General features: G+C 59.7%; 1 protein-coding gene across 1 annotated transcript; it reads right to left on the bottom strand.

Annotated features, from left to right (window-relative positions):
- Positions 1-58: 58 nt before the first annotated feature.
- Positions 59-26876, bottom strand: ITGA10 (integrin subunit alpha 10). Its single transcript, XM_054050940.1, has 30 exons — positions 26744-26876; positions 22848-22959; positions 21606-21703; positions 20456-20529; positions 20257-20371; positions 19203-19330; positions 18061-18209; positions 16635-16785; positions 16381-16546; positions 15722-15795; positions 15335-15479; positions 12990-13138; positions 12767-12910; positions 9716-9919; positions 7613-7743; positions 7289-7455; positions 6816-6958; positions 6614-6721; positions 6449-6534; positions 6222-6363; positions 5280-5372; positions 5121-5197; positions 4942-5025; positions 2629-2713; positions 2438-2551; positions 2267-2350; positions 2061-2174; positions 1875-1970; positions 1673-1786; positions 59-507 (listed from the first exon to the last, which is right to left on the bottom strand). Exons 1-30 carry the CDS (start codon positions 26790-26792, stop codon positions 454-456), a joined length of 3450 nt encoding a protein of 1149 aa, XP_053906915.1. The 5' UTR covers positions 26793-26876; the 3' UTR covers positions 59-453.
- Between the last annotated feature and the right edge of the window lie 65 nt (positions 26877-26941).

The following is a 26941-nucleotide window of genomic DNA, read 5'->3' as shown; positions in this document are numbered from 1 at the left end:
CCCATGGAGGGAATGGGAAGGGCTTTGCAGAGGAGAAAAGATCTCTCGGGGCTGGAGGTGGCTTGGGAAGCAGCGGGATGGTGTTTGGAGGTATCCGTGGTGTCCCTCCGGAATGTTCCGGTGTTGGGTTTTTGGGAGCGGGAGGTGTTTATCCTCCCGGAGTATCCCCAAGTGGAGCGCCGACGCGGGGTCCCACGCGCCCAAAGGGTCTCGGCGGGGCTGAGCTTTATTGGTGGAGCTGCGCCGTCAGCCCGGTGGATTCCCCTCTTGGCCACCCCCAAAAGTCCTTCGGCTCCATCTCGGGGGGCTCCTTCACGGCCGGAGCTGCGCCCCGACCTCGGCTGGCCGCGACCCCCGCGCCAGCGCAGTCCATCGCCCTCCGCGAGGATGGAGTCCAGAGCACCCGCTCGGCTCTTCCTGACGGTGCCGGGGTCGAGGGGCCACTGCCGCCCCTCATTGCTCCTCTTCCTCCTCCTCCGGGAGCTTCTGGCGGGTGAAGAAACCCAACTGGGGGAGAGGAGGGAGAGGAGGATGGAGGAGATGGAAGGGATGGAGAGGATGGAAGAGGTGTAGGGGATGGAGGGGATGGAAGGGATGGAGGGGATGAAAAGGACAGAGGAGAGGGAAGGGATCGAAGGATGGAAGAGGTGTAGGAGATGGAGAGGATGGAAGGATGGAAGGGATGAAGAGGATGGAGGGGATGAAGAGGATGGAAAGGATGAAGAGGATGGAAGGGATGGAGAGGATGGAAAGGAATAAGAGGATGGTGGGGATGGAGAGGATGGAAGGGATGAAGAGGATGGAGGGGATGGAGAGGATGGAGGGGATGGAGGGGATGAAGAGGATGGAGGGATGAAGAGGATGGAGGGATGGAAGGGATGAAGAGGAGGGAGGGGATGGAGGAGGTGAAGAGGACAGAGGATGGAGGGGATGAAGAGGATGGAAGGGATGAAGAGGATGGAGGGGATGGAGGGATGGAAAGGATGAAGAGAATGATGGGGATGGAGAGGATGGAGGGGATGAAGAGGATGGAGGGGATGGAGAGGATGGAGGGGATGGAGGGGATGAAGAGGATGGAGGGGATGAAGAGGAGGGAGGGGATGGAGGGGATGGAGGAGGTGAAGAGGAGGGAGGGGATGGAGGAGGTGAAGAGGACAGAGGGGATGGAAGGGATGAAGAGGATGGAAGGGATGGAGAGGATGGAAGGGATGGAGGGGATGAAAGGGTTGGAGGGGATGGAGGGGATGAAGAGGATGGAGGGGATGGAAGGGATGAAGAGGATAGAGGGGATGGAGAGGATGGAAGGGATGGAGGGGATGAAAGGGTTGGAGGGGATGGAGGGGATGAAGAGGATGGAGGGGATGGAAGGGATGAAGAGGATGAAGAGAATGGAGGGATGGAGATGGATAGAGGGGATGGAAGGGATGAAGAGGATGGAAAGGATGAAGAGGATGGAGGTGATGGAAAGGTGGAAGAGGTGTAGGGGATGGCGAGGATGGAGAGGAAGGAAGGGATAGAGAGGGAGCAAGAGAAGGAAGGGATGGCAGGGATGTAGAGGGTGGAGGGAACACAGAGGATGGAAGGGGTGGAGGGAAGGCAGGGGATGGAGAGGAGCGTGGGGAGGGCGGGCAGAGCTCCGTGTCCCCTTCCGCTCGCCCCGCGCCGCTCTCACCTTCCACAGGCAGAAGATGATGAGCGCCAGCAGGAGCAGTCCCCCCAGGATGCTGCCCACCAGGATCCAGAGGGAGATGGGCATCCGCTTCCCCTGGAGGATCTCAAGCACCGTCTGCAGAAAAAAAGAAGGGTCCCCAGGGAGGGATCGGGGATGGGGGTGTCCCTCCCCTGGGTTTGGGGGGGTCTGGGGTGGCTCCTACCTCCCTCCGATGCGCCCCCTCCTCCAGGAGGAGCGCGCTGCCCCCCGGGACCCCCAACCAGACCGTGCTGACCACTCTCACGCTCCGGAATTTAGCCTGGAGATGTAGGGGGGCGAGAAAAAAAGGGGTTCCATCTGTGCCTCCCAGCCGGAGTTGGGGGGTTCACCACCCCATCCCTCTCCTCACCCTACGGAAGAAGTCGTTGTGGATGGTGCGGAGGACGTGGATGGAGACCTCGGCGCCGCGGTGCAGCCGCCCCAGCCGGCAGCTCAGCTCCTGGCACCAGGCGTTACCGCAGTCCTAAAGGGATGAAATATGGGGTGAAGACCCCCCCTGAACCCCCCCAAAAACAAAATCCCCCAATCTTGAGGGGGTGTCGTGGTGATGCTCACCAGCCTGTCCACACGCAGAAGGTCTTCGGGATGCACCGGGATCACCCGCGGCTCCTCCAGGGGGTCCCGCAGCTCGCAGGTAGCCTGGAGGGGGGCAGAGGAGACACGGTCAGAGGTGGGGGACACACACAGGGGGACCCTAAAACCTTCCAGTTCTGGGGAGGGACTCACGTTGTCCATCAGGATGCGCGTGACGGAGAGGAAGGCGGCGCGGCGGTACCCAAGCGCTGGTAGGGTCATGTGGAGGGTGAGGTTCCGGACAGGGTAACACCCCAAATTCTGCACCTGGGGGGGAATGGGGTGAGCCAGGATCTCCCATCCATCCCCCCACCACCTTCCTTCTGCACCCCCAAATCTCCTACCTTCACTGTGGTCTTGAATTCAGGCCCCGGACCGTGGGGGAAAGTGCCGAGAGGGTGAACCTCATAGCGGTGGAGGTTGGAGTCGCTGCCGGGAGGAGAACCGCGGGATGGGTTGGGTGGGAAGGGACCTCAAAGCCCATCCAGTGCCACTCCCTGGAACACCTCCCGCTGGATCAGGGGCTCCAAAGCCCCATCCAACCTGGCCTGGAACCCCTCCAGGGATGGGATCTGGGGGTTCTGGTTGATGTCAAGTGAGAATCATGGAGCTATGAGATGATTTGGGTTGGAAGGGAGCTCAAAGCCCATCCAGTGCCACCCCTGCCATGGGCAGGGACACCTCCCACTGGATCAGGAGCTCCAAAGCCCATCCAACCTGGCCTGGAACCCCTCCAGGGATGGGGCAGCCACCACTGCTCTGGGCAACCTGGGCCAGGGCCTCCCCACCCTCACAGCAAAACATTTCTCCCCAAGATCTCATCTCAATCTCCCCTCTTGCAGCTGAAAACCGTTCCCCTCGTCCTCTCCCTGATCCAGAGCCCCTCCACAGCTTTCCTGGAGCCCCTTCAGCACTGGAAGCTGCTCTAAGGTCTCCCCAGAGCCTTCTCTTGGCTGAACACCCCCAACTCTCCATCCTGGCCTCATACAGGAGGTGCTCTCAGCCCTTGGATCATCTCCATGGCCTCCTCTGGACCAACAGCTCCACGTCCTCCCTGTGCTGAGGACTCCAGAGCTGCACACAGCCTCCAGGGGGGTCTCCCAGAGCAGAGGGGCAGAATCCATCCCTCCCTGCTGGTCCCACGGCTCAGGATGCAGCCCAGGGGGGGTTCTGGGCTCCAAGAACACATTGCAGCTCCTGTGGAGCTTCTCCTCCCCCAGCACCCCAATCCCTTCTCCTCAGGGCTGCTCCCAAGCCATTCTCCGCCCAACCTGGATCTGGGATTGGGATCACCCTGACTATGGTGCCCTTAGAATCATGGAATCACCAGGTTGGAAAAGACCTTTGATGATCTCCAACCATCCCCGTCCACTATTAAACCATGTCCCCAAGCACCTCATCTCCTGCCTTTTAAACCCCTCCAGGGATGGGGACTCAACCACCTCCCTGGCAGCCGTTCCAGGGTTTGAGAACCCTTTCAGTGGAGGAATTTTTCCTGATGTCCAATCTCAACTTCCCCGGACGCAGCTCGAGGCCGTTCCCTCTCGTCCATCTCCTCTCACTGGGGAGAAGAGACCAACACCCGCCTCTCTGCAACCTTTTAGGTGGTTCTGGAGAGCAATAAGGTCTCCCTCAGCCTCCTCTTCTCCAGCTGAACACCTCCAGGGCTGCTCCTCACAATCCATGTTCTCCAGCTCCGTTCCCACCTTTGCTGAGCTCCAGGAGGTCTCCACCTCTCCAGCCTGGTCAGGTCCCTCTGGATGCTATTCCTTCTCTCCTGCCCCATATCTTGGTGGCATTGGCTTCCTGAGGGTGCCCTCCATCCCCTACATCTCCACCACCTCCACCCCCTACATCTCCCCCACCTCCATCCCCTGTATCTCCACCACCTCCATCTCCAGCGTCTCCATCAACTCCATCTCCAGCGTCTCTACCACCTCCATCTCCAGCATCTCCACCACCTCCATCTCCAGCATCTCCACCACCTCCATCTCCAGCGTCTCCACCACCTCCATCTCCAGCATCTCCACCACCTCCATCTCCAGCGTCTCCACCACCTCCATCTCCAGCATCTCCACCACCTCCATCTCCAGCATCCCCACCACCTCCATCTCCAGCATCTCCACCACCTCCATCCCCTGCATCTCCACCACCTCCATCTCCAGCGTCTCCACCACCTCCATCTCCAGCATCTCCACCACCTCTATCTCCAGAGTCTCCACCACCTCCATCTCCAGCGTCTCCACCACCTCCATCTCCAGCGTCTCCACCACCTCCATCCCCTGCATCTCCACCACCTCCATCTCCAGCATCTCCACCACCTCCATCTCCAGCATCTCCACCACCTCCATCTCCAGCGTCTCCACCACCTCCATCCCCTGCGCCTCCACCACCTCCATCTCCAGCATCTCCACCACCTCCATCTCCAGCATCCCCACCACCTCCATCTCCAGCGTCTCCACCACCTCCATCTCCAGCATCCCCACCACCTCCATCTCCAGCATCTCCACCACCTCCATCTCCAGCGTCTCCACCACCTCCATCTCCAGCATCTCCACCAACTCCATCTCCTACATCCCCACCACCTCCATCTCCAGCATCTCCACCACCTCCATCTCCAGCCCCACTGAAGCCCTCCCCACTGCCCCCAACCCCACCTGGAGACGAAGAGATCGGGTTCGTAGCGGATGGGGGCAAACAGTCGGACGACGTTGTCCTCCGGCGTTGCCTCAGTGCTGTCACTGGAGAGGAACACGTGGCCATGGGAAGGTTGGGAAGACCCCAAGACCCATTTTTGGCCACGCCATGGGGTGCAGCCCCCCTACCCCGCTCCTACCTGCTGGCCTCGAGGACCACCTCGGCGCGGTCGAGGAGGACGGAGCAGCTGAACTCCAGCTCCAGGGTGAAGGACACCTGGGGAAGGGTGGGGTGGGATGGGCGCAGGGGGTCAATCGGGTCCCAGGAAGGGGGGACGGAGGGGGTTCTGGACCCCTACCTTGGCCTCCGAGCGGAAGACGGGGTACCCAACGCTGCAGAGCCGGCGGTGACCCGGCAGCGCCGAGCACTCCAGCTTCACCGGGTTAATTCTCTCCTGGAATGGGATGGGAGACCACAAAGGGTCAAATGGTCTCCTAATTCCCACCTGGGATGGGTTGGGAGAGCATAGAGGGTCAAATGGTCCCCTAATTCCCACTGGGATGGGTTGGGAGAGCATAGAGGGTCAAATGGTCCCCTAATTCCCACCTGGGATGGGTTGGGAGAGCATAGAGGGTCAAATGGTCCCCTAATTCCCACCTGGGATGGGTTGGGAGAGCATAGAGGGTCAAATGGTCCCCTAATTCCCACCTGGGATGGGTTGGGAGAGCATAGAGGGTCAAATGGTCTCCTAATTCCCACTGGGATGGGTTGGGAGACCATAGAGGGTCAAATGGTCTCCTAATTCCCACCTGGGATGGGTTGGGAGAGCATAGAGGGTCAAATGGTCCCCTAATTCCCACTGGGATGGGTTGGGAGACCATAGAGGGTCAAATGGTCTCCTAATTCCCACCTGGGATGGGTTGGGAGAGCATAGAGGGTCAAATGGTCCCCTAATTCCCACTGGGATGGGTTGGGAGACCATAGAGGGTCAAATGGTCCTCTAATTCCCACCTGGGATGGGTTGGAGGACCCATACGAGGCCAAATAGACCCCAACATCTCACCTGGGATGGGTTGGAGGACACACAAAGGGACAAACGGACCCCCATCTCCAACCTGAGATGGTTTGAGGGACCACAGGGAACCAACCAAGCCCCTCATTCCCAGTTGGGATGGGATGGGTGTGAGAATGGGCTGGAGGGTCTCTCCAAGACCAGGAGACCTTGCCCTGGGGTGAGCTGGAGGGTGTGTAGAGGGCTGGAAGGACGATGACATCGTGGAGGTCCCCCGTGTCCCCATACCTGGAGCGCGAGGCTGGAGAAGTGGAGGTTGCTGGAGAAGCGGAGGAGCAAGCTGGCGTTGTAGGCGTTCTCCTTCTTGTTCTCCACCACCACGTCCACCACCACCTTCCTCCTGCCCTTGCGCAGGACGTGGGGCCTCTGCCTGCAGCCGCGAGCGCCGTTACGGCTCCGGAGTCTCCCCAGGACGACGCTCAACGCCAAAGACCTCCCTCAGGGACATCTCCTACCTGGAGCCCACGATGTCCATGGTGGCCTTGAGCACCAGATCCGTGACGCACTCATCGTCCTCCCCACAGTCCTTGAAGAAGGGGATCTGGAAGGAGCCGGGGTTGATCCCAGCGCCAGGAGCTCCGAGGATGGTCCTGGATCCAACCCCGACCTCCAGCACCCACCAGTTTCCGGATGGTGGTGGGCGACGTCTCATCCAGGACCGGCCCGGTGGATTCGGCCATGGCCAACCTCAAGGTGATGCTGAGAGGTCGTAGATAATCCGTGGTGTCCTGGGAGCGTGGAGAGGTCTCCGTTACCTCCAGCGCCGCTGGTGGGGTGGGAAAAGCTCCCCGTGGCCCATGGAAAGGTCCCACCACGGCTCACCAGGACGTGGAAGGGGAAGCGGAGGCAGCTCTGCCGTCCCAGCGAGAGCTCCACGTGGCGTTGCAGCAGGTGACGGGCGCCGGAGTCGAAGGCGGCTCGAGCTCCCGGTGTCCTCTCCTCCAGGGATACGTTGTACCGGAGATCTGGAGGGGACCAGGATGGGGACAGTGGCTGGGGACACCCATGGGGCTGAGGACAACCCAGAGGTGCTCCATGATCAGCTTGGAGGACGTGGAAGGGATGCTCTGGAGAAGCTCCAGGGTTGGCCCAAGGGGTCTTTTGGGCATCCCTGAGGATGCTCTTGAGTTGATGGCATAGGATGGGTTGGGTGATGCTCCTGGGAAGCCCTGGAGATGCTCCAGGGACACCGTGATGTTCTTGGGATGCTCCGGGATTGGCGTAGGGATGCTCCGGAGCTCCCTTGAGATGTTCTTGGGGATGTTCTGAGCTCAGGTGGAGTCCCCACCACTCACCGATCTCCCTGTCCCGCTGCCCCCGGGCTCGGGTTCCGGCACGGAAGCAGACTTTGGCGCGGAGGCAGACGGCGCCGGTGCCGCCGCGTTGGCAGTTCTTCCGGATGACGTTGATGGATGGAGGCTCCACCGTCAGCGTCGTGTTGACCTGGACGATCTGGCGGGAGCTGCCAGCGAGGGGACAATGACACCAGGATGTCACCCGGATGGTGGCAACCATCCCCAGGTTCTCCTCCTCTATCGCCAGGGGAAACTGAGGCACGGCGGGGATCCAAGAGAGATCCCACCCGTGGCCTTCGCCGTGGGGACGTCCGCAGGTCTCACCGCAGCAGCACGGCCGCTCCCTGCGCTCCCACCGCCAGGTCCACCAGCCCGTCGCCGTCCAGGTCCATCTGCGCGTCCACGCTGCGCCCAAAATAGCGGAGACTCGGAGCCAACGCCGCCGCCTCGATGCGCTGCGGGGGAGAAGAGGGGCTTCACCGCGGCCTCGGAGGAGGTTGTGCTCAACGGAACCATGGAATCCCCAGGTTGGAAAAGAGCTTTGAGATCATCAGCTCCAACCGTCCCCGTCCACTACTAAACCATGTCCTCAAGAACCTCAAGAACACCCTCAGGACCCTCAGCCACTCCTCATAACCCCTGTTCTCCAGCTCCTTCCCAGCTCCGTTCCCTTCTCCGGATGCGCTCCAGGACCTCAAGGTCTTTCTTGGAGTGAGGGACCCAAAACTGAACCCAGGATTCGAGGTGTGACCCCAAGTCCAGGGGGACAATCCCATCGCTGCTCCTTCTGCCACCCCACGGCTGATCCAAGCCAAGATGCCGTTGGCCTCCGTTGGTTCAACCGCTATTAACCAACACCCGCAGGTCCTTCTCTTCCAGGGACCTTTCCAGCCTCTCCTCCCCAAGCCTGGAGCTGCTCAGGGTTGTTGTGTCCCCCACGCAGGACTCGGCGATTGACTTGGTTGACCCTCATCGCGTTGGTCTCAACCATGGATCCATCCTTCTCCGACCTTTCTGCGGATCCTCCGGCCCTCCAGTAGACCAACCCTTCCTCCCAGCTTGGTGTCCTCCATGCCAACACCCATCCAACCTTCTACGTGGCCCATTCCACCCCCCGATTGGGTCATTGATGGACCATCGAATCATAGAATCCGTTGATGGACCATCGAATCATAGAATTCATTGATGGATCATAGAATTCGTTGATGGACCATAGAATCATGGAATTCGTTGATGGATCATAGAATTCGTTGATGGACCATAGAATCATGGAATTCGTTGATGGACCATCGAATCATAGAATTCGTTGATAAACCATAGAATTCATTGATGGACCATAAAATCATAGAATTCATTGATGGATCATAGAATCATGGAATTCGTTGATGGACCATCGAATTCGTTGATGGACCATAGAATCATGGAATTCGTTGATGGACCATAGAATCATGGAATTCGTTGATGGACCATAGAATCATAGAATTCGTTGATGGACCATCGAATTCGTTGATGGACCATAGAATCATAGAATTCATTGATGGATCATAGAATCATAGAATTCGTTGATGGACCATAGAATCATAGAATTCGTTGATGGACCATAGATTCATGGAATTTGTTGATGGATCACAGAATTCGTTGATGAATCATAGAATCATAGAATTCGTTGATGGACCATCGAATCATAGAATTCGTTGATGAATCGTAGAATCACAGAATTTGTTGATGGACCATAGAATCATGGAATTCATTGATGGATCATAGAATTCGTTGGTGGACCATAGAATCATAGAACTCATTGATGGACCATAGAATCATAGAATTCGTTGATGGACCATTGAATTTGTTGGTGGACCATAAAACCATAGAATTCATTGATGGATCATAGAATCATAGAATTCGTTGATGAATCGTAGAATCATAGAATTTGTTGAAGAATCATAGAATTTGTTGATGAATTCTATGATTCATAGAATTCATTGATGGACCATAGAATCATGGAATTTGTTGATGAACCATTGAATCATAGAATTTGTTGATGGACCACAGAATCATAGAACTCATTGATGGACCATCGAATCATGGAATTCGTTGATGGACCATCGAATCATAGAATCCATTGATGGACCATAGAATCATGGAATTAATTGATGGACCATAGAATCATAGAATCCGTTGATGGACCATAGAATCATAGAATCCGTTGATGGACCATAGAATCATGGAATTCGTTGATGGACCATAGAATCATAGAATCCGTTGATGGACCATAGAATCATGGAATTCGTTGACGATTCATAGAATCATAGAATTCGTTGATGAAGACGTTGAGCAGCTCCGGACCCCCTCTCAAGTTCTGGGGTCACCGCTCCCGCGTGGACCTACCGGCGCCCCCCAACGCCCCCCAACGCCTCCGTCCCACCTCACCTGTTTGTAGTGGGGTCGGAGGGTGCCGGCGGCGCCGTGGTAGACGTAGAGGGCCCCGCGGTGCCCATCCTCCAGCGGAGCCCCCACCACCGCGTCGCCCAGGCCGTCGTGGTTGAGATCCGGCACCGCGGCCATGGCGTAACCGAACCGCGAATCCTGCGGCTTCTTATCGGCGTGGAGGGTGCCGGAGGGGGTCAGGAGGTTCTGGGGGGCCACATGGGGGGCACTCAGTACCCCACAGCGCCCTGGGTTGTCCCCCACCCCATCCTCAGCCCCACGGCATCGCCCCAACCCTCTTCAACACCCCAATTCCCCTGTGTACCCCCCAACCCTGCTGTGTCCCCCGATTCCCTCCCAGCATCTCTCCCAGGCCCCCCCGGGCACCCCAAATCCCCTCCCATGCACCCCAAATCCCCCCACAGCCCCCAAATCTGCTGCATCCCCCTGATCCCCCTGTACCCCCAAATCCCCCACATCTCCCCAATCCCCCTGCATCCCCCAATCCCCCCAACATCCCCCGATCCCCCTGCACACCCAAACCCCCCACACCCGTCCGATTCCTCTGCACCCCCAAATCCCCCCAATCCCCCCACACCCCCTGATCCCTCCACATCCCCCGATTCCTCTGCATCCCCCAATCCCCTACACCCCCCAATCCTTCTGCACCTCCCAATCCCCATGAACCCCCAATCCCCCTGCATCCTCCCCAATCCCCATGCACCCCCCATCTCTCTGCACCACCCAGTCCCCCTGCACCCCCAGTCTCTCTGCACCCCCCCATTCCATGCACCCCTATTCCCCCTGCACCCCCCAATCCCTCTGCATCCCCCAATCCCCGTGCACCCCCCCAGTCCCCATGAACCCCCCAATCCCCCTGCACCCCCCAGTCCTCCTGCTCCCCCAGTCCCCCTGCACCTCCCCAATCCCTCTGCACCCCCCCATTCCATGCACCCCCCCATCCCCCTGCTCCCCCCAGTCCCCACGCAGCCCCCCATCCCCTTTCATTCCCCAGTCCATATGCACTCCCCCAATCCCTCTGCACCCCCCAATCCTTCTGCACCCCCCATTCCCCCTGCAGCCCCCAGTCCCTCTGCACCCCCCCATTCCATGCACCCCCTAATCCCCCTGCACCCCCCCAGTCCCCATGCAGCCCCATCCCCCTACACCCCCCCAATCCCTCTGCACCCCCCAATTCCCCTGCACCCCCTAATCCCTCTGCACCCCCCATTCCATACACCCCCTAATCCCCCTGCACCCCCCCATCCCTCTGCACCCTCAGTCCCCATGCAGCCCCCATCCCCTTTCACCCCCCAGTCCATATGCACCCCCCATTCCATGCACCCCCTAATCCCTCTGCACCCCCCAATCCCAATGCACCCCCCAATCCCTCTGCACCCCCAATCCTTCTGCACCCCCAATCCCCATACACCCCCCAATCCCCATGAACCCCCCAATCCCCCTGCACCCCCCAATCCCTCTGCATCCCCCAATCCCCCTGCACCCCCCCAGTCCCCATGAACCCCCCAATCCCCCTGCACCCCCCAGTCCTCCTGCTCCCCCCTAGTCCCCCTGCACCCCCCCAATCCCTCTGCACCCCCCCATTCCATGCAACCCCCATCCCCCTGCTCCCCCCAGTCCCCCTGCACCCCCCCAGTCCCCATGCACCCCCATCCCCCTACAACCCCAAATCCCTCTGCACCCCCCATCCCCTTTCACCCCCCCAGTCCATATGCACCCCCCAATCCCTCTGCACCCCCCCATTCCATGCACCCCCATCCCTCTGCATCCCCCAATCCCCCTGCACCCCCCCAGTCCCCATGCACCCCCTAATCCCTCTGCAACCCCCAGTCCCCATGAACCCCCCAATCCCCCTGCACCCCCAGTCCTCCTGCTCCCCCCAGTCCCCCTGCACCCCCCCAATCCCTCTGCACCCCCCCATTCCATGCACCCCCCCATCCCCCTGCTCCCCCCAGTCCCCACGCAGCCCCCCATCCCCTTTCATTCCCCAGTCCATATGCACTCCCCCAATCCCTCTGCACCCCCCAATCCTTCTGCACCCCCCATTCCCCCTGCAGCCCCCAGTCCCTCTGCACCCCCCCATTCCATGCACCCCCTAATCCCCCTGCACCCCCCCAGTCCCCATGCAGCCCCATCCCCCTACACCCCCCCAATCCCTCTGCACTCCCCAATTCCCCTGCACCCTCTAATCCCTCTGCACCCCCCATTCCATGCACCCCCTAATCCCCCTGCATCCCCCATCCCTCTGCACCCCCCTGTCCCCCTGCACCCCCCAATCCCCCTGCACCCCCTAATCCCTCTGCTCCCCCCATTCCATGCACCCCCTAATCCCCCTGCACCCCCCCAATACCCCTGCACCCCCTCATTCCAACTGCTCTCCCCAGTCCCCATGCACCCCCCATCCCCTTTCACCCCCAGTCCATATGCACCCCCCAATCCCCCCGCACTCCCCAATCCCAATGCACCCCCCAATCCCTCTGCACCCCCAATCCCTCTGCACCCCCCAATCCTTCTGCACCCCCAATCCCCATACACCCCCCAATCCCCATGAACCCCCCAATCCTCCTGCACACCCCCAATCCCTCTGCACCCCCTAATCCCCCTGCACCCCCCCATCCCTCTGCACCACCCAATTCCCCTGGCACACCCCCATCCCCCTGCACCCCCCAATCCCTCTGCACCCCCTAATCCCTCTGCAACCCCCAGTCCCCATGAATCCCCCAATCCTCCTGCACCCCCCTATTCCATGCACCCCCAATCCCTCTGCACCCCCCAATCCTTCTGCACCCCCATCCCCCTGCACCCCCCAATCTCTCTGCACCCCCTAATCCCTCTGCAACCCCCAGTCCCCATGAATCCCCCAATCCTCCTGCACCCCCCTATTCCATGCACCCCCAATCCCTCTGCACCCCCCAATCCTTCTGCACCCCCATTCCCCCTGCACCCCCCTAATCCCCCTGCACCCCCTAATCCCTCTGCACCCCCCCAGTCCCCCTGCACCCCCCAGTCCCCCTGCCCCCCCTGCCCCCTCACCTGCCCCACTCGGTACAGGTACACCCTTCCCGTCTCCCTGCTCTGCTCCCCCAGGAACATGGGAGCCGCCACCAAGAGGACATCGGTCACCCCATCACCGTCCACGTCCAGGGCGCACACCTCGCTCCCGAAGTAGGAGCCGATCTGTGGGCACAGGGATCAGGATGAGGCCCGAGGGGATTCAGCTGCACCCCCTTTTCCGAGGCTGCCTGACCCCCTATACCTGCTCCCCCGTCAGCGCCTGTGCCACCGTCACGGTGCCCGTGGGGTCCATCTGGAAGAGGAGGACTTTGCCCCTGTGCTGGAAACGGGGGGCTCCGGCCACCAACAGGCGCTGCCCGTTGGGCAACTGCAGCGAGGAGACGGCGTAACCTGTGGGGGGACAGCCCGGGCCTTGGGGGGCTGCTCCGCGGTCCCCAGGCCATGGTTTGCAGGGCTTCCCTGGGACACCCAATATTCCTGGGGTTCCCTCTGCTCAGGACAACGAGCATCCCGTTTGACCCATATCCCTGGGGTGCTGAGCATCCCTGGGGTGCTGAGCATCACTGGGGCTCAGAGCATCCCTGGGGCACCCAGTATCCACGGTGCTCCCTGTGCTCAGGACACCGAGCGTCCCATTTACTCCCTATCCTTGGGGTGCTGAGCATCCCTGGTTTGCACAGCATCCATGGGGCACTGAGCACCACTGAGGCATCCAGCATCCCCGGTGCTCCCTGTGCTCAGGACACCGAGCACCCCTTTTACTCCACATCCTTGTGGTGCTGAGCATCCCTGGTTTGTTCAGTGTCCCTGGGGCTCTGAGCACCCCTGGGACACTTAGTATCCCTGGTGCTCCCTGTGCTCAGGGCACGGAGCATCCCATTTACTCCATATCCTTGGGGTGCTGAGCAGCCTTGGGGTGCTGAGCGTCCCTGGTTTGCACAGCATCCCTGGGCTCGGAAAATCCCTGGGGACACCCAGTATCCTCGGTTCTCCCCGTGCTCAGGACACCGAGCATCCCGTTTACTCCCTATCCTTGGGGTGCTGAGCATCCTTGAGGTGCTGAGCGTCCCTGGTTTGTTCAGCATCCTTTGGGCTCGGAGCATCCCTGGGGCACTCAGCATCCCTGGTGCTCCCTGTGCTCAGGACATGGAGCATCCCATTTACTCCCTATCCTTGGGGTGCTGAGCATCCCTGGTTTGCACAGCATCCTTTGGGCTTGGAGCATCCCTGGGGCTCGGAGCATCCCTGTGCTTGGACCATCCCTGGGGACACCCAGCACCTGAGGTGCTCCCTGTGCTCAGGACACCGAGCATCCTGTTTACTCCACATCCCCGGGGTGCTGAGCATCCCTGGGGTGCTGAGTGTCCCTGGTTTACTCAGCGTCCCTGAGGCTCGGAGCATCCCTGGGGACACCCAGCATCCTCGGTTCTCCCTGTGCTCAGGACACCGAGCATCCCATTTACTCCATATCCTTGGGGTGCTGAGCATCCCTGGTTTGCACAGCATCCCTGAGGCTCGGAGCATCCCTGGGGCACCCAGTATCCCTGGTTCTCCCTGTGCTCAGGACACCAAGCATCCCATTTACTCCACATCCTTGGGGTGCCGAGCATCCCTGGTCTACCGTGCACCCCTGGGGCATCCAGCATCCCCCATTCTCCCTGTGCTCAGGACACCGAGCATCCCATTTACTCCATATCCTTGGGGTGCTGAGCATCCTTGGGGTGCTGAGCGTCCCTGGTTTGCACAGCATCCTTTGGGCTCGGAGCATCCCTGGGGCACCCAGTATCCCCGGAGCTCCCTGCGCTCAGGACATGGAACATCCCGTTTACTCCCTGTCCTTGGGGTGCTGAGCATCCCTGGTTTGCACAGCATCCATTGGGCTCTGAGCACCCAGCATCCAGCATCCTCGGTTCTCCCTGTGCTCAGGACACCGAGCACCCCTTTTACTCCCCATCCCTGGGGTGCTGAGCATCCTTGGTTTGCACAGCATCCCTGGGGCTCGGAGCATCCCTGGGACACCCAGAATCTGAGGTGATCAGGACACTGAGCACCCCATTTACCCCACATCCTTGGGGTGCTGAGCATCCTTGGGGGCACCCAGTATCCCTGGTTCTCCCTGTGCTCAGGACACCGAGCACCCCGTTTACTCCACATCCTTGGGGTGCTGAGCATCCCTGGGGCTCAGAGCATCCCTGGAGCACGAGGCACCCCAGTTTCTCCCTGCCCCCAGGACACTGAGCACCCCTTTTACTCGACATCCTCGAGGTGCTGAGCGCCCCCGGTCTTCCAGCATCAATGGCAGCAGCAAGAATCCCTCACTGCTGATCCCCAGTTCACCCACATCTCCAGGACATGGACCATCCCTGGAACATTCTTTGTTCACCCCACATCTCCAGGACACGGAGCATCCCTGGGTCACCCACATCTTCAGGACTTTGATAACCCCTGGGTCACCCACATCTGCAGGGCTTGGAGCATCCTTGGGTCACCCACATCTCCAGGATATGGACCATCCCTGGGTCACCCACATCTCCAGGACATGGACCATCCCATGGTCTCTCCCATCCCTCGGGACACCCCTCGTACCCAAATAAGCCGCGTGGTTCTTCATCTCCAGCGGGAATTCCTTCTGGAAGGTTCTTCGGGGCGGGACAATGCGCCCGCGCGCGCCCTCCTCCAGCACCGCCCCATCCCAGTCGTAGGCGCCCACCATCCCGAAGAGGACCCCATCCTGGGGGAGGCGAGAAGGAGGTGACACCGCCGCGGGATGGGAAGCGTGTGTCACCCACCTCGAGGATGTCATATGTGTGGTGATGCCTCAGTGTCCCCAACTTCCCCATAGATCATCCCCAACGCCGCGTGACCGGGACGCACAACCCCAAGATGAGCTGAGGACCATTTTCCACTTCTCCGAAGCGGTGGCTGCTCCTTCTCCCATCCCTAAATTCTCCCCTGGGCCGTCCGCAGCCTCACCTCCAGGAGGTGGATGGAGAAGCCGATCTGGGACATCTCCAGCTCGAAGGAGCTCTCGTTGTACCCGTGGGTGCCTGGAGAGGACGAGGAGATGGGAGTCCTCCAGATGTGAAGGATTCCAGTTGTGGAATCCTCAACATCAGTTCTGGAATCCTCAACGGAAGAAGGAGATGGAGTTGTTGGAACGGGTCCAGAGGAGGCTCCGAGGATGCTGCGAGGGCTGGAGAACCTCCCGTCCGAGGACAGGCTGAGAGAGTTGGGGTTGTGGAGAAGAGAAGGCTCCGAGGAGACCTCAGAGTGACCTTCCAGTACCTGAAGGGGCTCCAGGAAAGGAGGGACGTTTTTGTGGGGATGGGACAAGGGGGAACGGGGATAAACTGGAGAGGGGCAGATTTCGACTGGACATGAGGAGGAACTTCTTCATGGTGAGGGTGGGGAGACCATTCCCAGGTGGCCACCAGAGCAGCGGTGGCCGCCCCATCCCTGAAGGTCCAAGACCAGGTTGGATGGGGAGCAACCAGACCCAACGGGAGGTGTCTGGAGGATATTGCAGGATGGGCTTGGAGGTCCCTTCCAACCCAACCCATTCCGTATGGTCCCAGTTGGGGTCCCTCCAGCCCCTCCCGGGGCTCCAGGACCGGCTCTGCCCCCGCCGTCACCTTCCAGGCTGAAGATTCGGTCGCCCAAAGCGTCCACGATGTCGTTGAGGGCGGCTTCGTCGCTGACGTTGAAGAAATATTTCTCGTCGGGATCGCTGGCGATGAACTTGATCTCGCGGATGAAGTCCTCGGGGTCCTGCTGGCGGCGCAGGTAGTGCCCCAGCACCTAAGAAGGGACCCAGCGTCAGCCGGGGCCGCATCCTGCCCCGAGCCCGACAAAAGGGGAGTGGGGAAACTGAGGCACGGAGGCTCACGGCAATGGCGTAACGGGTGACGTTGCGCTTCTCGCACTCCGCCAGCGCCTCGGGCAGCTCCTCGCCGTCGTGGGACTCCCCGTCCGTCACCACGATCATCAGGCGCGTGGCGTCCGGCCGCCCGCCCCGCGCCGGGCTGAAGGCTTCGGTGCTGCCGAAGGGATGAGGGCGAGGCCGGAGCTGATCCCAATCCCAATTCCAGTCCTGATCCCAATCCCAATCTCAGCACTAATCCCGATCTGAAGTGCGATCTCAATTCCGGCCCCAATCCCACCCCTGAGCCTGGCTCGAATCCTGCCCTTGATCCCAACCCCAACTCCCCTCCTGATCCCAACCCTGAACCCAGTCCTGATCCCAATCCCAACCTTGAACCCAATCTGGATCCCAATCCTGATCTTTATGTCAATCCCGATCCAAACCTGAATCTTGACCCCATTCCAAACCCAACCCAACCTCAACCCAACCCCAATCCTCATCCCAGTTCTGACCTCAATCTCAGTCATGGCTCCATCCCAATCCCAATCCCAATCCCAATCCCAATCCCAACCCTGATCCCGACCCTGACCTTTACTTCAATCCCAACCCAAGCCTCAATCTTGACCCCAACCCCAACCCTGATCCCGATTCTGATCCTGATCCCAATTCCAACCCCAATCACAGCCCCAAACCCAACTCTGACCCCAATCCTGACCCCAATCCTGACCCCACTCCCCATCCTGATCCCAACCCTGATCCCAATCCCAACTTTGAACCCAATCTGGATCCCAATCCTGATCTTTATGTCAATCCCAATCCAAACCTGAACCTTGACCCCATTCCAAACCCAACCCAACCTCAACCCAACCCCAATCCTCATCCCAGTTCTGACCTTGATCTCAATCATGGCCCCATCCCAATCCCAATCCCAAACCTGATCCCGATCCTGGCCTTTATGTCAATCCCAACCCAAGCCTCAATCTTGACCCCAACCCAACCCCAATCCTGACCCCAATGCTGATTCCGATTCTGATCCTGATCCCAGTTCTGAACCCAATCTCAATGTTGACCCCATCCCAACCCCAACCCTGATCCCGATTCTGATCCCGATCCCAATTCCGACCCCAATCACAGCCCCAAACCCAACTCTGACCCCAACCCTGACCCCAATCCTGACCCCACTCCCCATCCTGATCCCAACCCTGATCCCAATCCCAACTTTGAACCCAATCTGGATCCCAATCCTGATCTTTATGTCAATCCCGATCCAAACCTGAATCTTGACCCCATTCCAAACCCAACCCAACCTCAACCCAACCCCAACCCTGATCCCGATTCTGATCCCGATCCCAATTCCGAGCCCAATCACAGCCCCAAACCCAACCCTGACCCCAACCCTGACCCCAATCGTGACCCCACTCCCCATCCCGATCCCGATCCCGACGCTCACCACGCGCGATGGATGGCGAAGGCGGTGCGCGTCTCCCTGCCCTCCTGCCGGCTGATGTTCTTGGCCGCCTCCACCACCTCCTCCGCCGTCCGGTACGTCTCCAGCGTCCACTCGTGCACCGCCCGCTCCCCGTACTGCAGCACCGCCACCTGCGCCCACATTCCCCTTGGAATCACCCCAAAAACCAGAGCTCCCCAAGGTTGGTGTCACCCCAAGGACAATGGAATCACCCCAAGAGTGAGGGCTCCCCAAGGTTGGTGTCACCCCAGGGACAATGGCATCACCCCAAGAGTGAGGGCTCCCCAAGGTTGGTGTCACCCCAGGGACAATGGCATCACCCCAAGAGTGAGGGCTCCCTAAGGTTGGTGTCACCCCAAGGACAATGGCATCACCCCAAGAGTGAGGGCTCCCCAACATTGGTGTCACCCCAAGGACAATGGCATCACCCGGTGGAGGCATCAACTCAGTGTCAATGGCATCACCCCAAGAACAATGGCATCACCCCAAGAGTGAGGGCTCCCCAAGGTTGGCGTCACCCCAAGGACAATGGCATCACCCCAAGAACGAGGGCTCCCCAAGGTTGGTGTCACCCCGTGGAGGCATCAACCCAGGGTCAATGGCATCACCCCAGGGACAATGGCGTCACCCCATGAGTGAGGTCTCCCCAAGGCTGGTGTCACCCAAGGACAATGGCATCACCACGTGGTGACATCACCACAGGGATGACAACAACGGCCTGGGGACCATGGTGTCACCCCAGGGTTGATGGCATCACCCTGGGTACAATGGCATCATCTGGAGGACATCATCACCCCAGGGATGAGGAGGTTGCTCTGGGCATGATGTTGCCTGAGGGACACCACCATGGCCCTGGAGACACCACCATGGCCTTGGAGACACCATAACCCTGGGGACACCATCATGGCCTTGAAGACACCGCCATGGCTGTGGAGACACCACCATGGCCTTGAAGACACCACCATGGCCTTGGAGACACTATAACCCTGGGGACACCACCATGGCCCTGGAGACACCACCATGACTCTGAGGACACCACCATGGCTTTGGGGACACCACCATGGCCCTGAGGACACCACCATGGCCTTGGAGACACCACCATGGCCTTGGGGCCACCACCCCACCTGGATCTGGCCGGGTCCGATGAAGAACTTGCTGAGGATGTTGCTGAGGAAGTTCTGCACCTCAGACCAGGGGTAGATGCTGTTGGAGCCATCGAGGACGATGACGATGTCCATGTAGGTGGAACAACCTGCCGAGGGGGACACCGGCGGCCACCGTCACCGTGTGGCCCATCTGTGTGGCCCATCCCTGTTTCCCCCCGTGCCTCAGTTTCCCCTGTGCCTCACTTTCCCCTCTGTTCCTCACTTTTCCCTCTGTGCCTCAGTTTCCCCTCTGTGCCTCTATTTCTGCTACTCAACCTCAGTTTCCCCTTTGTGCCTCAGTTTTCCCTCTGTCCCTCAGTTTCCCCCCTTGTGCCTCAGTTTCCCCCTGTGCTTCACTTTCCCCCTGTGCCTCAGTTTCCCCTCTGTCCCTCAGTTTCCCCTCTGTGCCTCAGTTCCCCCTGTGCCTCAGTTTCCCCTCTGTCCCTCAGTTCCCTCTGTGCCTGTTTCCCCCTGTGCCTCAGTTTCCCCTCTGTCCCTCAGTTCCCCCTGTGCCTCAGTTTCCCCTCTGTGCCTCTGTTTCCCACTGTGCCTCAGTTTCTCCCTGTGCCTCAGTTTCCCCTCTGTCCCTCAGTTTCCCCTCTGTCCCACAGTTCCCTCTGTGCCTGTTTCCCCCTGTGCCTCAATTTCCCCTCTGTCCCTCAGTTCCCCCTGTGCCTCAGTTTCTCCTGTGCCTCAGTTTCTCCCTGTGCCTCAGTTTCCCCTTTGTGCCTCAGTTCCCCCTGTGCCTCAGTTTCCCCTCTGTCCCTCACTTTCCCCTTGTGCCTCAGTTTCCCCCATGCCTCAGTTTCCCCCCTTGTCCCTCAGTTTCCCCCGTCCCTCAGTTCCCTCTCTGCCTCAGTTTCCCCATGTCTCAGTTTCCCCCCCGTGCCTCAGTTTCCCCCCTTGTCCCTCAGTTTCCCTCCGTCCCTCAGTTCTCTCTGTGCCTCAGTTTCCCCCCTGTGCCTCAGTTCCCCCCTGTGCCTCACTTTCCCCCTGTGCCTCAGTTTCCCCCCCTCACGGCCTCCCCTCTCACGCTGGGCCGTGGGCTCCATCCTCCCCACGGGCCGCAGGTCCCCGTCGAGCCGTGCGCAGAGGCCGGTGCTGAAGACGGAGGTTCCACACTCCTGGGACCAAAGCGGGGCGCACGCCTTTGGGGGGGGACACACACACACAGTGGGGGTGACCTCAGCCCCGGCCGTGCCTCAGTTTCCCCCTCGGGAGGTTCCTCTCACCACTAAGCCGCCGTCCTTGGAGTCCAGCAGGGTCATCCCCCAATGCCCGGTGCCCCCCGGGAGCCACGAGGAGCCTGGGGGGGGGGGCAGAGGGTCAGGGGGGACGGGGACCCCAACATGATGGGGGGGACAGAACCCGATGCGATGTGGGGGGACGGGAACCCCAAAACGATGGGGGGGATGGGGACCCCAACACGATGGGGGAGGGACGGGAACCCCAATATGATGGGGGGGGACAGACCTGGATGTGATGTGGGGGGACGGGAACCCCAAAACGATGTGGGGGGACAGAACCCGATGCGATGTGGGGGGACGGGAACCCCAACACGATGGGGGGGGACAGACACCTCAACACGATGGGGGGGGACGGGAACCCCAACACGATGTGGGGGGACGGGAACCCCAATATGATGTGGGGGGACGGGAACCCCAATACGATGGGGGGGGGACGGGAACCCCAATATGATGTGAGGGGACGGGAACCCCAACACGATGGGGGGGGGACGGGAACCCCAATATGAAGTGGGGGGACGGGAACCCCAACACGATGGGGGGGGGACGGGAACCCCTAAATGATGTGGGGGGACGGGAACCCCAACACGATGTGGGGGGACAGACCTGGATGTGATGTGGGGGGACGGAGACCCCAACGTGATGTGGGGGGACAGATCCCAACACGATGTGGGGGGACAGAGCCCCTGACGCAATGTGGGGGGACGGGAACCCCAACACAATGGGGGGGGACAGACACCCCAACACGATGTGAGGGGGACGGGAACCCCAACACGATGGGGGGGCGACGGGAACCCCAATACGATGGGAGGGGACGGGAACCCCAATATGATGTGGGGGGACGGGAACCCCAACACGATGGGGGGGGACGGGAACCCCAATATGATGAGGGGGGACGGGAACCCCAACACAATGTGGGGGGACAGAACCCGATGTGATGTGGGGGGACAGATCCCAATGTGATGTGATGTGGGGGGACGGGAACCCCAACATGATGTGGGGGGACGGGGACCCCAACGTGATGTGGGGGGACGGGGACCTCGATGTGATGTGAGGGACGGGGACCCCGATGTGATGTGGGGGGACGGGGACCCCAACACGATGTGGGGGGACGGGGACCCCGAGGCGGTGCAGGTACCGAGGTTGGCTTTGGCGCAGGTGGCGTTGGCGCTTCCCACGCGGCACTTGTAGACGTCCCCTTGGCGGTCGCCGTCCCACGGGGCCCCCACCAACAGCCTTGGGGGGGGACGGGGCGGCGTGAGGGGACGGCGGCCATGCCACCCCCTGTGCCTCAGTTTCCCTCTCTGGGCCTCAGTTTCCCCCCTTAGGCCTCAGTTTTCCTCCCTTGTGCCTCACTTTCCCCTGTGCCTCAGTTTCCCCCTTGTGCCTCAGTTTCCCCTCTGTCCCTCAGTTTGCCCTCATGCCTAAATTTCCCCTTTGGGCCTCAGTTTCCCCCTTGTGCCTCAGTTTCCCCTCTGTCCCTCAGTTTCCCCTCATGCCTAAATTTCCCCTTTGTGCCTCAGTTCCCCCTCGTGCCTCAGTTTCCCCTGAGCCTCAGTTTTGCCCTTTGAACCTCAGTTTCGCCCTTTGAACCTCAGTTTCTCTTCATGCCTCAGTTTCCCCTTTGTGCCTCAATCTCCCCCCGGGCTCAGCTCCCCTCCGTGCCTCAGTTTCCCCTTTGGGCCTCAATTTCCCCCTTGTGCCTCAGTTTCCCCTCTGTCCCTCAGTTTCCCCTCATGCCTAAATTTCCCCTTTGTGCCTCAGTTCCCCCTCATGCCTCAGTTTCCCCTGAGCCTCAGTTTTGCCCTTTGAACCTCAGTTTCTCTTCATGCCTCAGTTTCCCCTTTGTGCCTCAATCTCCCCCAGGGCTCAGCTCCCCTCTGTGCCTCAGTTTCCCCTTTGTGCTTCAGTTTTCCCTCTGTGCCTCAGTTTCCCCTTTGGGCCTCAGCGTCCCCCAGGGCTCAGCTCCCCTCCGTGCCTCAGTTTCCCCTTTGGGCCTCAGTTTCCCCTCTGTGCTTCAGTCTCCCCCAGGTTTCAGCTCCCCTCCGTGTCTCAGTTTCCAGTTTGTGCCTCAGTTTCCCCTTTGGGCCTCAGTCTCCCCCAGGACTCGGCTCCCCTCTGTGCCTCAGTTTCCCCTCTGTGCCTAAGATTCCCATTTGTGCCTCAGTCTCCCCCAGGGCTCAGCTCCCCTCCGTGCCTCAGTTTCCCCTTTGTGCCTCAGTTTCCCTCTGTGCCTCAGTTTCCCCTCCGTGCCTCAGTTTCCCTCCGGGCTCAGCTCCCCTCCTCTGTGCCTCAGTTTCCCCTCCTCTGTGCCTCAGTTTCCCCTCCCCGCTCTCTCCTGGGGTGCCGCAGCCCCCCATTTCCCCCCCCCCCCACTCACCCCCTCTCTCGGCCGTTCGCCCTCTGCAGCACTCGGTACCCAAACTGCGCCTCCGCCGGTCCCCAAAACACCTGCGGACGCCTCACGTCCACATTGAACCCCAGAGAGAGCCCTGGGGGGGATCCGTGGGAATGGGGGGATCCGTGGGAATGGGGGGGATCCATGGGGATGGGGGGGATCCATGGGAATGGGGGGGACATGGGGATATGGGGGTGATCCATGGGGATGGGGGGGGATATGGGGGGGACATGGGGATATGGGGGTGATACATGGGGATATGGGGGGACATAGGGATGGGGGGGATCCGTGGGAATGGGGGATCCGTGGGAATGGGGGGGGACATGGAAATGGGGGGGGATATGGGGATATGGGGGGGACATGGGGATATGGGGGTGATCCATGGGGATGGGGGGGACATGGGGATATGGGGGGACCCATGGGAATGGGGGAGATCCATGGAAATGGGGGGGATCCATGGGGATATGGGGGGACATGGGAATGGGGGGGACATGGGAATGGGGGGGGATCCATAGGAATGGGGGAACATGGGGATATGGGGGGGACATGGGAATATGGGGGGGATCCATGGGAATGGGGGGGATCCGTGGGGATGGGGGGAGACATGGGGATGGGGGGGGATCCATGGGAATGGGGGGACATGAGGATATGGGGGGGACATGGGGATATTGGGGATCCATGGGAATGGGGGGGACATGGGGATGGGGGGGATATGGGGATGGGGGGATCCATAGGGAAGGGGGGGATCCATGGGAATGGGGGGGCCAAATTCCGCACCCAGCGCCCCATGAGGTACACTGAGGACCCCAAACCGTAGCATGCAGCACCCCAAATTCTGCACTCAGCACCCCAAGTGCAGCGCTCAGCACCCACAGCACCCCAAATCCTGCGTGCTGCACCCCAAATTCCGCACCCAGCACCCCAAATTCCGCACCCAGCACCCCACAGCACTCAGCACCCCACAGGTGCAGCGCTCAGCACCCCAAAATCCGCACCCAGCACCCCAAAACAGATTCACCCCAAAAGCCTTCCAATACACCCCAAAACCCACCAATTCACCCCAAACCCCACCCGATTCCCCCCAAAACCTTCTGATTCACCCCAAAACCCTCCAATCCATCCCCACCCCCCCCAATTCCCTCCTAAACCCTCCGATTCCCCCCAAAACCCTCCCATTCACCCCCTCTAATCCCATCCCAAACCCTCTGATTCACCCCAAAACCCCTCCGATTCACCCCAAATCCCTCTAATTCACCCCCAAATCCTCCCATTCACCCCAATTCCCTCCAAAACTCTCTGATCCACCCCAAAATCCTCCCATTCACCCCAAAACCCTCCCGTTCACCCCCAATCCCCCCAATTCCCTCCCAAACCCTCTAAGTCACCCCAAAACCCTCCCATTCACCCCCTCCAATTCCCTCCCAAACCCTCTGACTCCCCTCAAACCCCCCTTTAATTCACCCCAAAACCCCTCTAATTCACCCCAAAACCCTCCCATTCACCCCAAATCCCCCCTAACTCCCTCCTAAACCCTCCAATTCCCCCCAAATCCCTTTAATTCACCCCCAAACCCTCCCATTCACCCCCTCCACTTCCCTCCCAACCCCTCCGATTCACCCCAAACCCCCTCTAATTCACCCCCAAATCCCTCTAATTCACCCCAAAACCCCCCATTCACCCCAAATCTCCCCCAACTCCCTCCTAAACCCTCTGATTCACCCCAAACTCCTCCGATTCCCCCCAAATCCCTTTAATTCACCCCAAACCCCCTCCGATTCACCCCAAAATCACTCTAATTCACCCCCAAACCCTCCCATTCACCCTCAGTCCCCCCAACTCCCTCTTAAACCCTCCGACTCACCTCTAACCCCCTCCAATTCCCCCCAAATCCCTCTAATTCACCCCAAAACCCCCTCCGATTCACCCCCAAATCACTCTAATTCCCCCCAAAACCCTCCCATTCACCCCCTCCAATTCCCTCCCAAACCCTCCAGTTCACCCCAAATCCCTCTCATTCACCCCAAACCCCTCCGATTCCCCCCAAATCCCTCCTATTCCAGCCAAATCCCTCTGATTCACCCCAAAATCCCTCTAAGTCACCCCGAACCCTTCCCATTCACCCCAGACCCCTCCTATTCCCCCCAAATCCCTCTGATTCACCCCAAAACCCTCCCATTCACCCCCTCCACTTCCCTCCCAAACCCTCTGACTCACCTCAACCCCCCCCTTTAATTCACCCCAAAAATCCCTATGATTCCCCCCAAAGCCCTTTAATTCACCCCAAACCCCCTCCGATTCACCCCAAACCCCTCCAATTCCCCCCAAATCCCTTTAATTCACCCCCAAACCCTCCCATTCACCCCCTCCACTTCCCTCCCAACCCCTCCGATTCACCCCAAACCCCCTCTAATTCACCCCCAAATCCCTCCAATTCACCCCAAAACCCTCCCATTCACCCCAAATCTCCCCCAACTCCCTCCTAAACCCTCCGATTCACCCCAAACCCCTTCGATTCCCCCCAAATCCCTTTGATTCACCCCAAACCCCCTCCAATTCACCCCAAACCCCTCCTATTCCCCCCAAATCCTTCTAATTCACCCCAAAACCCTCCCATTCACCCCCTCCAACTCCCTCCCAACCCCTCCGATTCACCCCAAACCCCCTCTAATTCACCCCCAAATCCCTCTAATTCACCCCAAAACCCCCCATTCACCCCAAATCTCCCCCAACTCCCTCCTAAACCCTCTGATTCACCCCAAACTCCTCCGATTCCCCCCAAATCCCTTTAATTCACCCCAAACCCCCTCCGATTCACCCCAAAATCACTCTAATTCACCCCCAAACCCTCCCATTCACCCTCAGTCCCCCCCAATTCCCTCCTAAACCCTCCGGCTCACCTCTAACCCCCTCCGATTCACCCCAAATCCCTCGAATTCACCCCAAAACCCTCCTATTCCCCCCAAACCCCTCCGATTCACCCCAAACCCCTCCTATTCCCCCCAAATCCCTCCGATTCACCCCAAAACCCTCCCATTCACCCCCTCCACTTCCTTCCCAACCCCTCCGATTCCCCCCAAACCCCCTCTAATTCACCCCCAAATCCCTCTGATTCAGCCCTAAACCCTCCCGTTCACCCTCAGTCCCCCCAATTCCCAAACCCAAACCCTCCAACTCACCTCTACCCCCCTCCGATACACCCCAAAATCCCTCTAATTCACCCCAAAACCCCTCTAATTCACCCCAAAACCCCCCATTCACCCCAAATCTCCCCTAACTCCATCCTAAACCCTCCAATTCACCCCAAACCCCTCCGATTCACCCCAAACCCTCTTCGATTCACCCCAAACCCCCTCTAATTCACCCCCAAATCCCTCTAATTCACCCCAAAACCCTTCCATTCACCCCAAATCTCCCCCAACTCCCTCCTAAACCCTCCGATTCACCCCAAACCCCTCCGTTTCACCCCAAATTCCTTTAATTCACCCCAAACCCCTTCGATTCCCCCCAAATCCCTTTAATTCACCCCAAAACCCTCCCATTCACCCCCTCCACTTCCCTCCCAAACCCTCCGATTCACCCCGAACTCCTCCGATTCACCCCAAAATCCCTCTAATTCACCCCAAACCCCTCCGATTCCCCCCAAATCCCTTTAATTCACCCCAAACACCCTCCGATACACCCCAAACCCCTCCTATTCCCCCCAAATCCCTCTAATTCACCCCAAACCCCTCCGATTCACCCCAAAACCCTCCCATTCACCCCCTCCACTTCCCTCCCAACCCCTCCGATTCCCCCCAAACCCCCTCTAATTCCCCCCCAAACCCCCTCTAACTCCCTCCTATCCCCCCCAATCCCCCTGGATTTGGGGGTGCCGTTACCTGGGAGCAGGAGGAGCGCGGGGAGCAGGGGGCACCCCCGGCCGCCCATGGCCGCAGCACCGCGGGCATTGGGTGCTCAGCGGCTCAAAGGTGACTCTGTCTCCTCCGACGCCGCTTTTTTGCCTCTGAGTTGATTTTATTTATATATTTATTTTTTTTTCCCCTCTTTTTTGAATCTATTTTTTTTTTTTTCCCCTC

The sequence above is a fragment of the Cuculus canorus genome, chromosome 28 (assembly GCF_017976375.1).
Source record: "Cuculus canorus isolate bCucCan1 chromosome 28, bCucCan1.pri, whole genome shotgun sequence".
Classification (NCBI taxonomy): Eukaryota; Metazoa; Chordata; class Aves; order Cuculiformes; family Cuculidae; genus Cuculus; species Cuculus canorus.
The sequence above is the reverse complement of the archived record's forward strand: the minus strand, read 5'-3'. Positions and strand labels throughout refer to the sequence as shown.

Excerpts from the sequence above, each read along its gene's own strand:
- ITGA10 (XM_054050940.1), bottom strand. The coding sequence starts at position 26,792 with ATGGGCGGCCGGGGGTGCCCCCTGCTCCCCGCGCTCCTCCTGCTCCCA. Across the intron at positions 22,960-26,743 it reads CGCGCTCCTCCTGCTCCCAG|GGCTCTCTCTGGGGTTCAAT; the intron begins GTAACGGCACCC and ends GATCCCCCCCAG. Across the intron at positions 16,547-16,634 it reads TCACCCGTTACGCCATTGCC|GTGCTGGGGCACTACCTGCG; the intron begins GTGAGCCTCCGT and ends GTCCCTTCTTAG.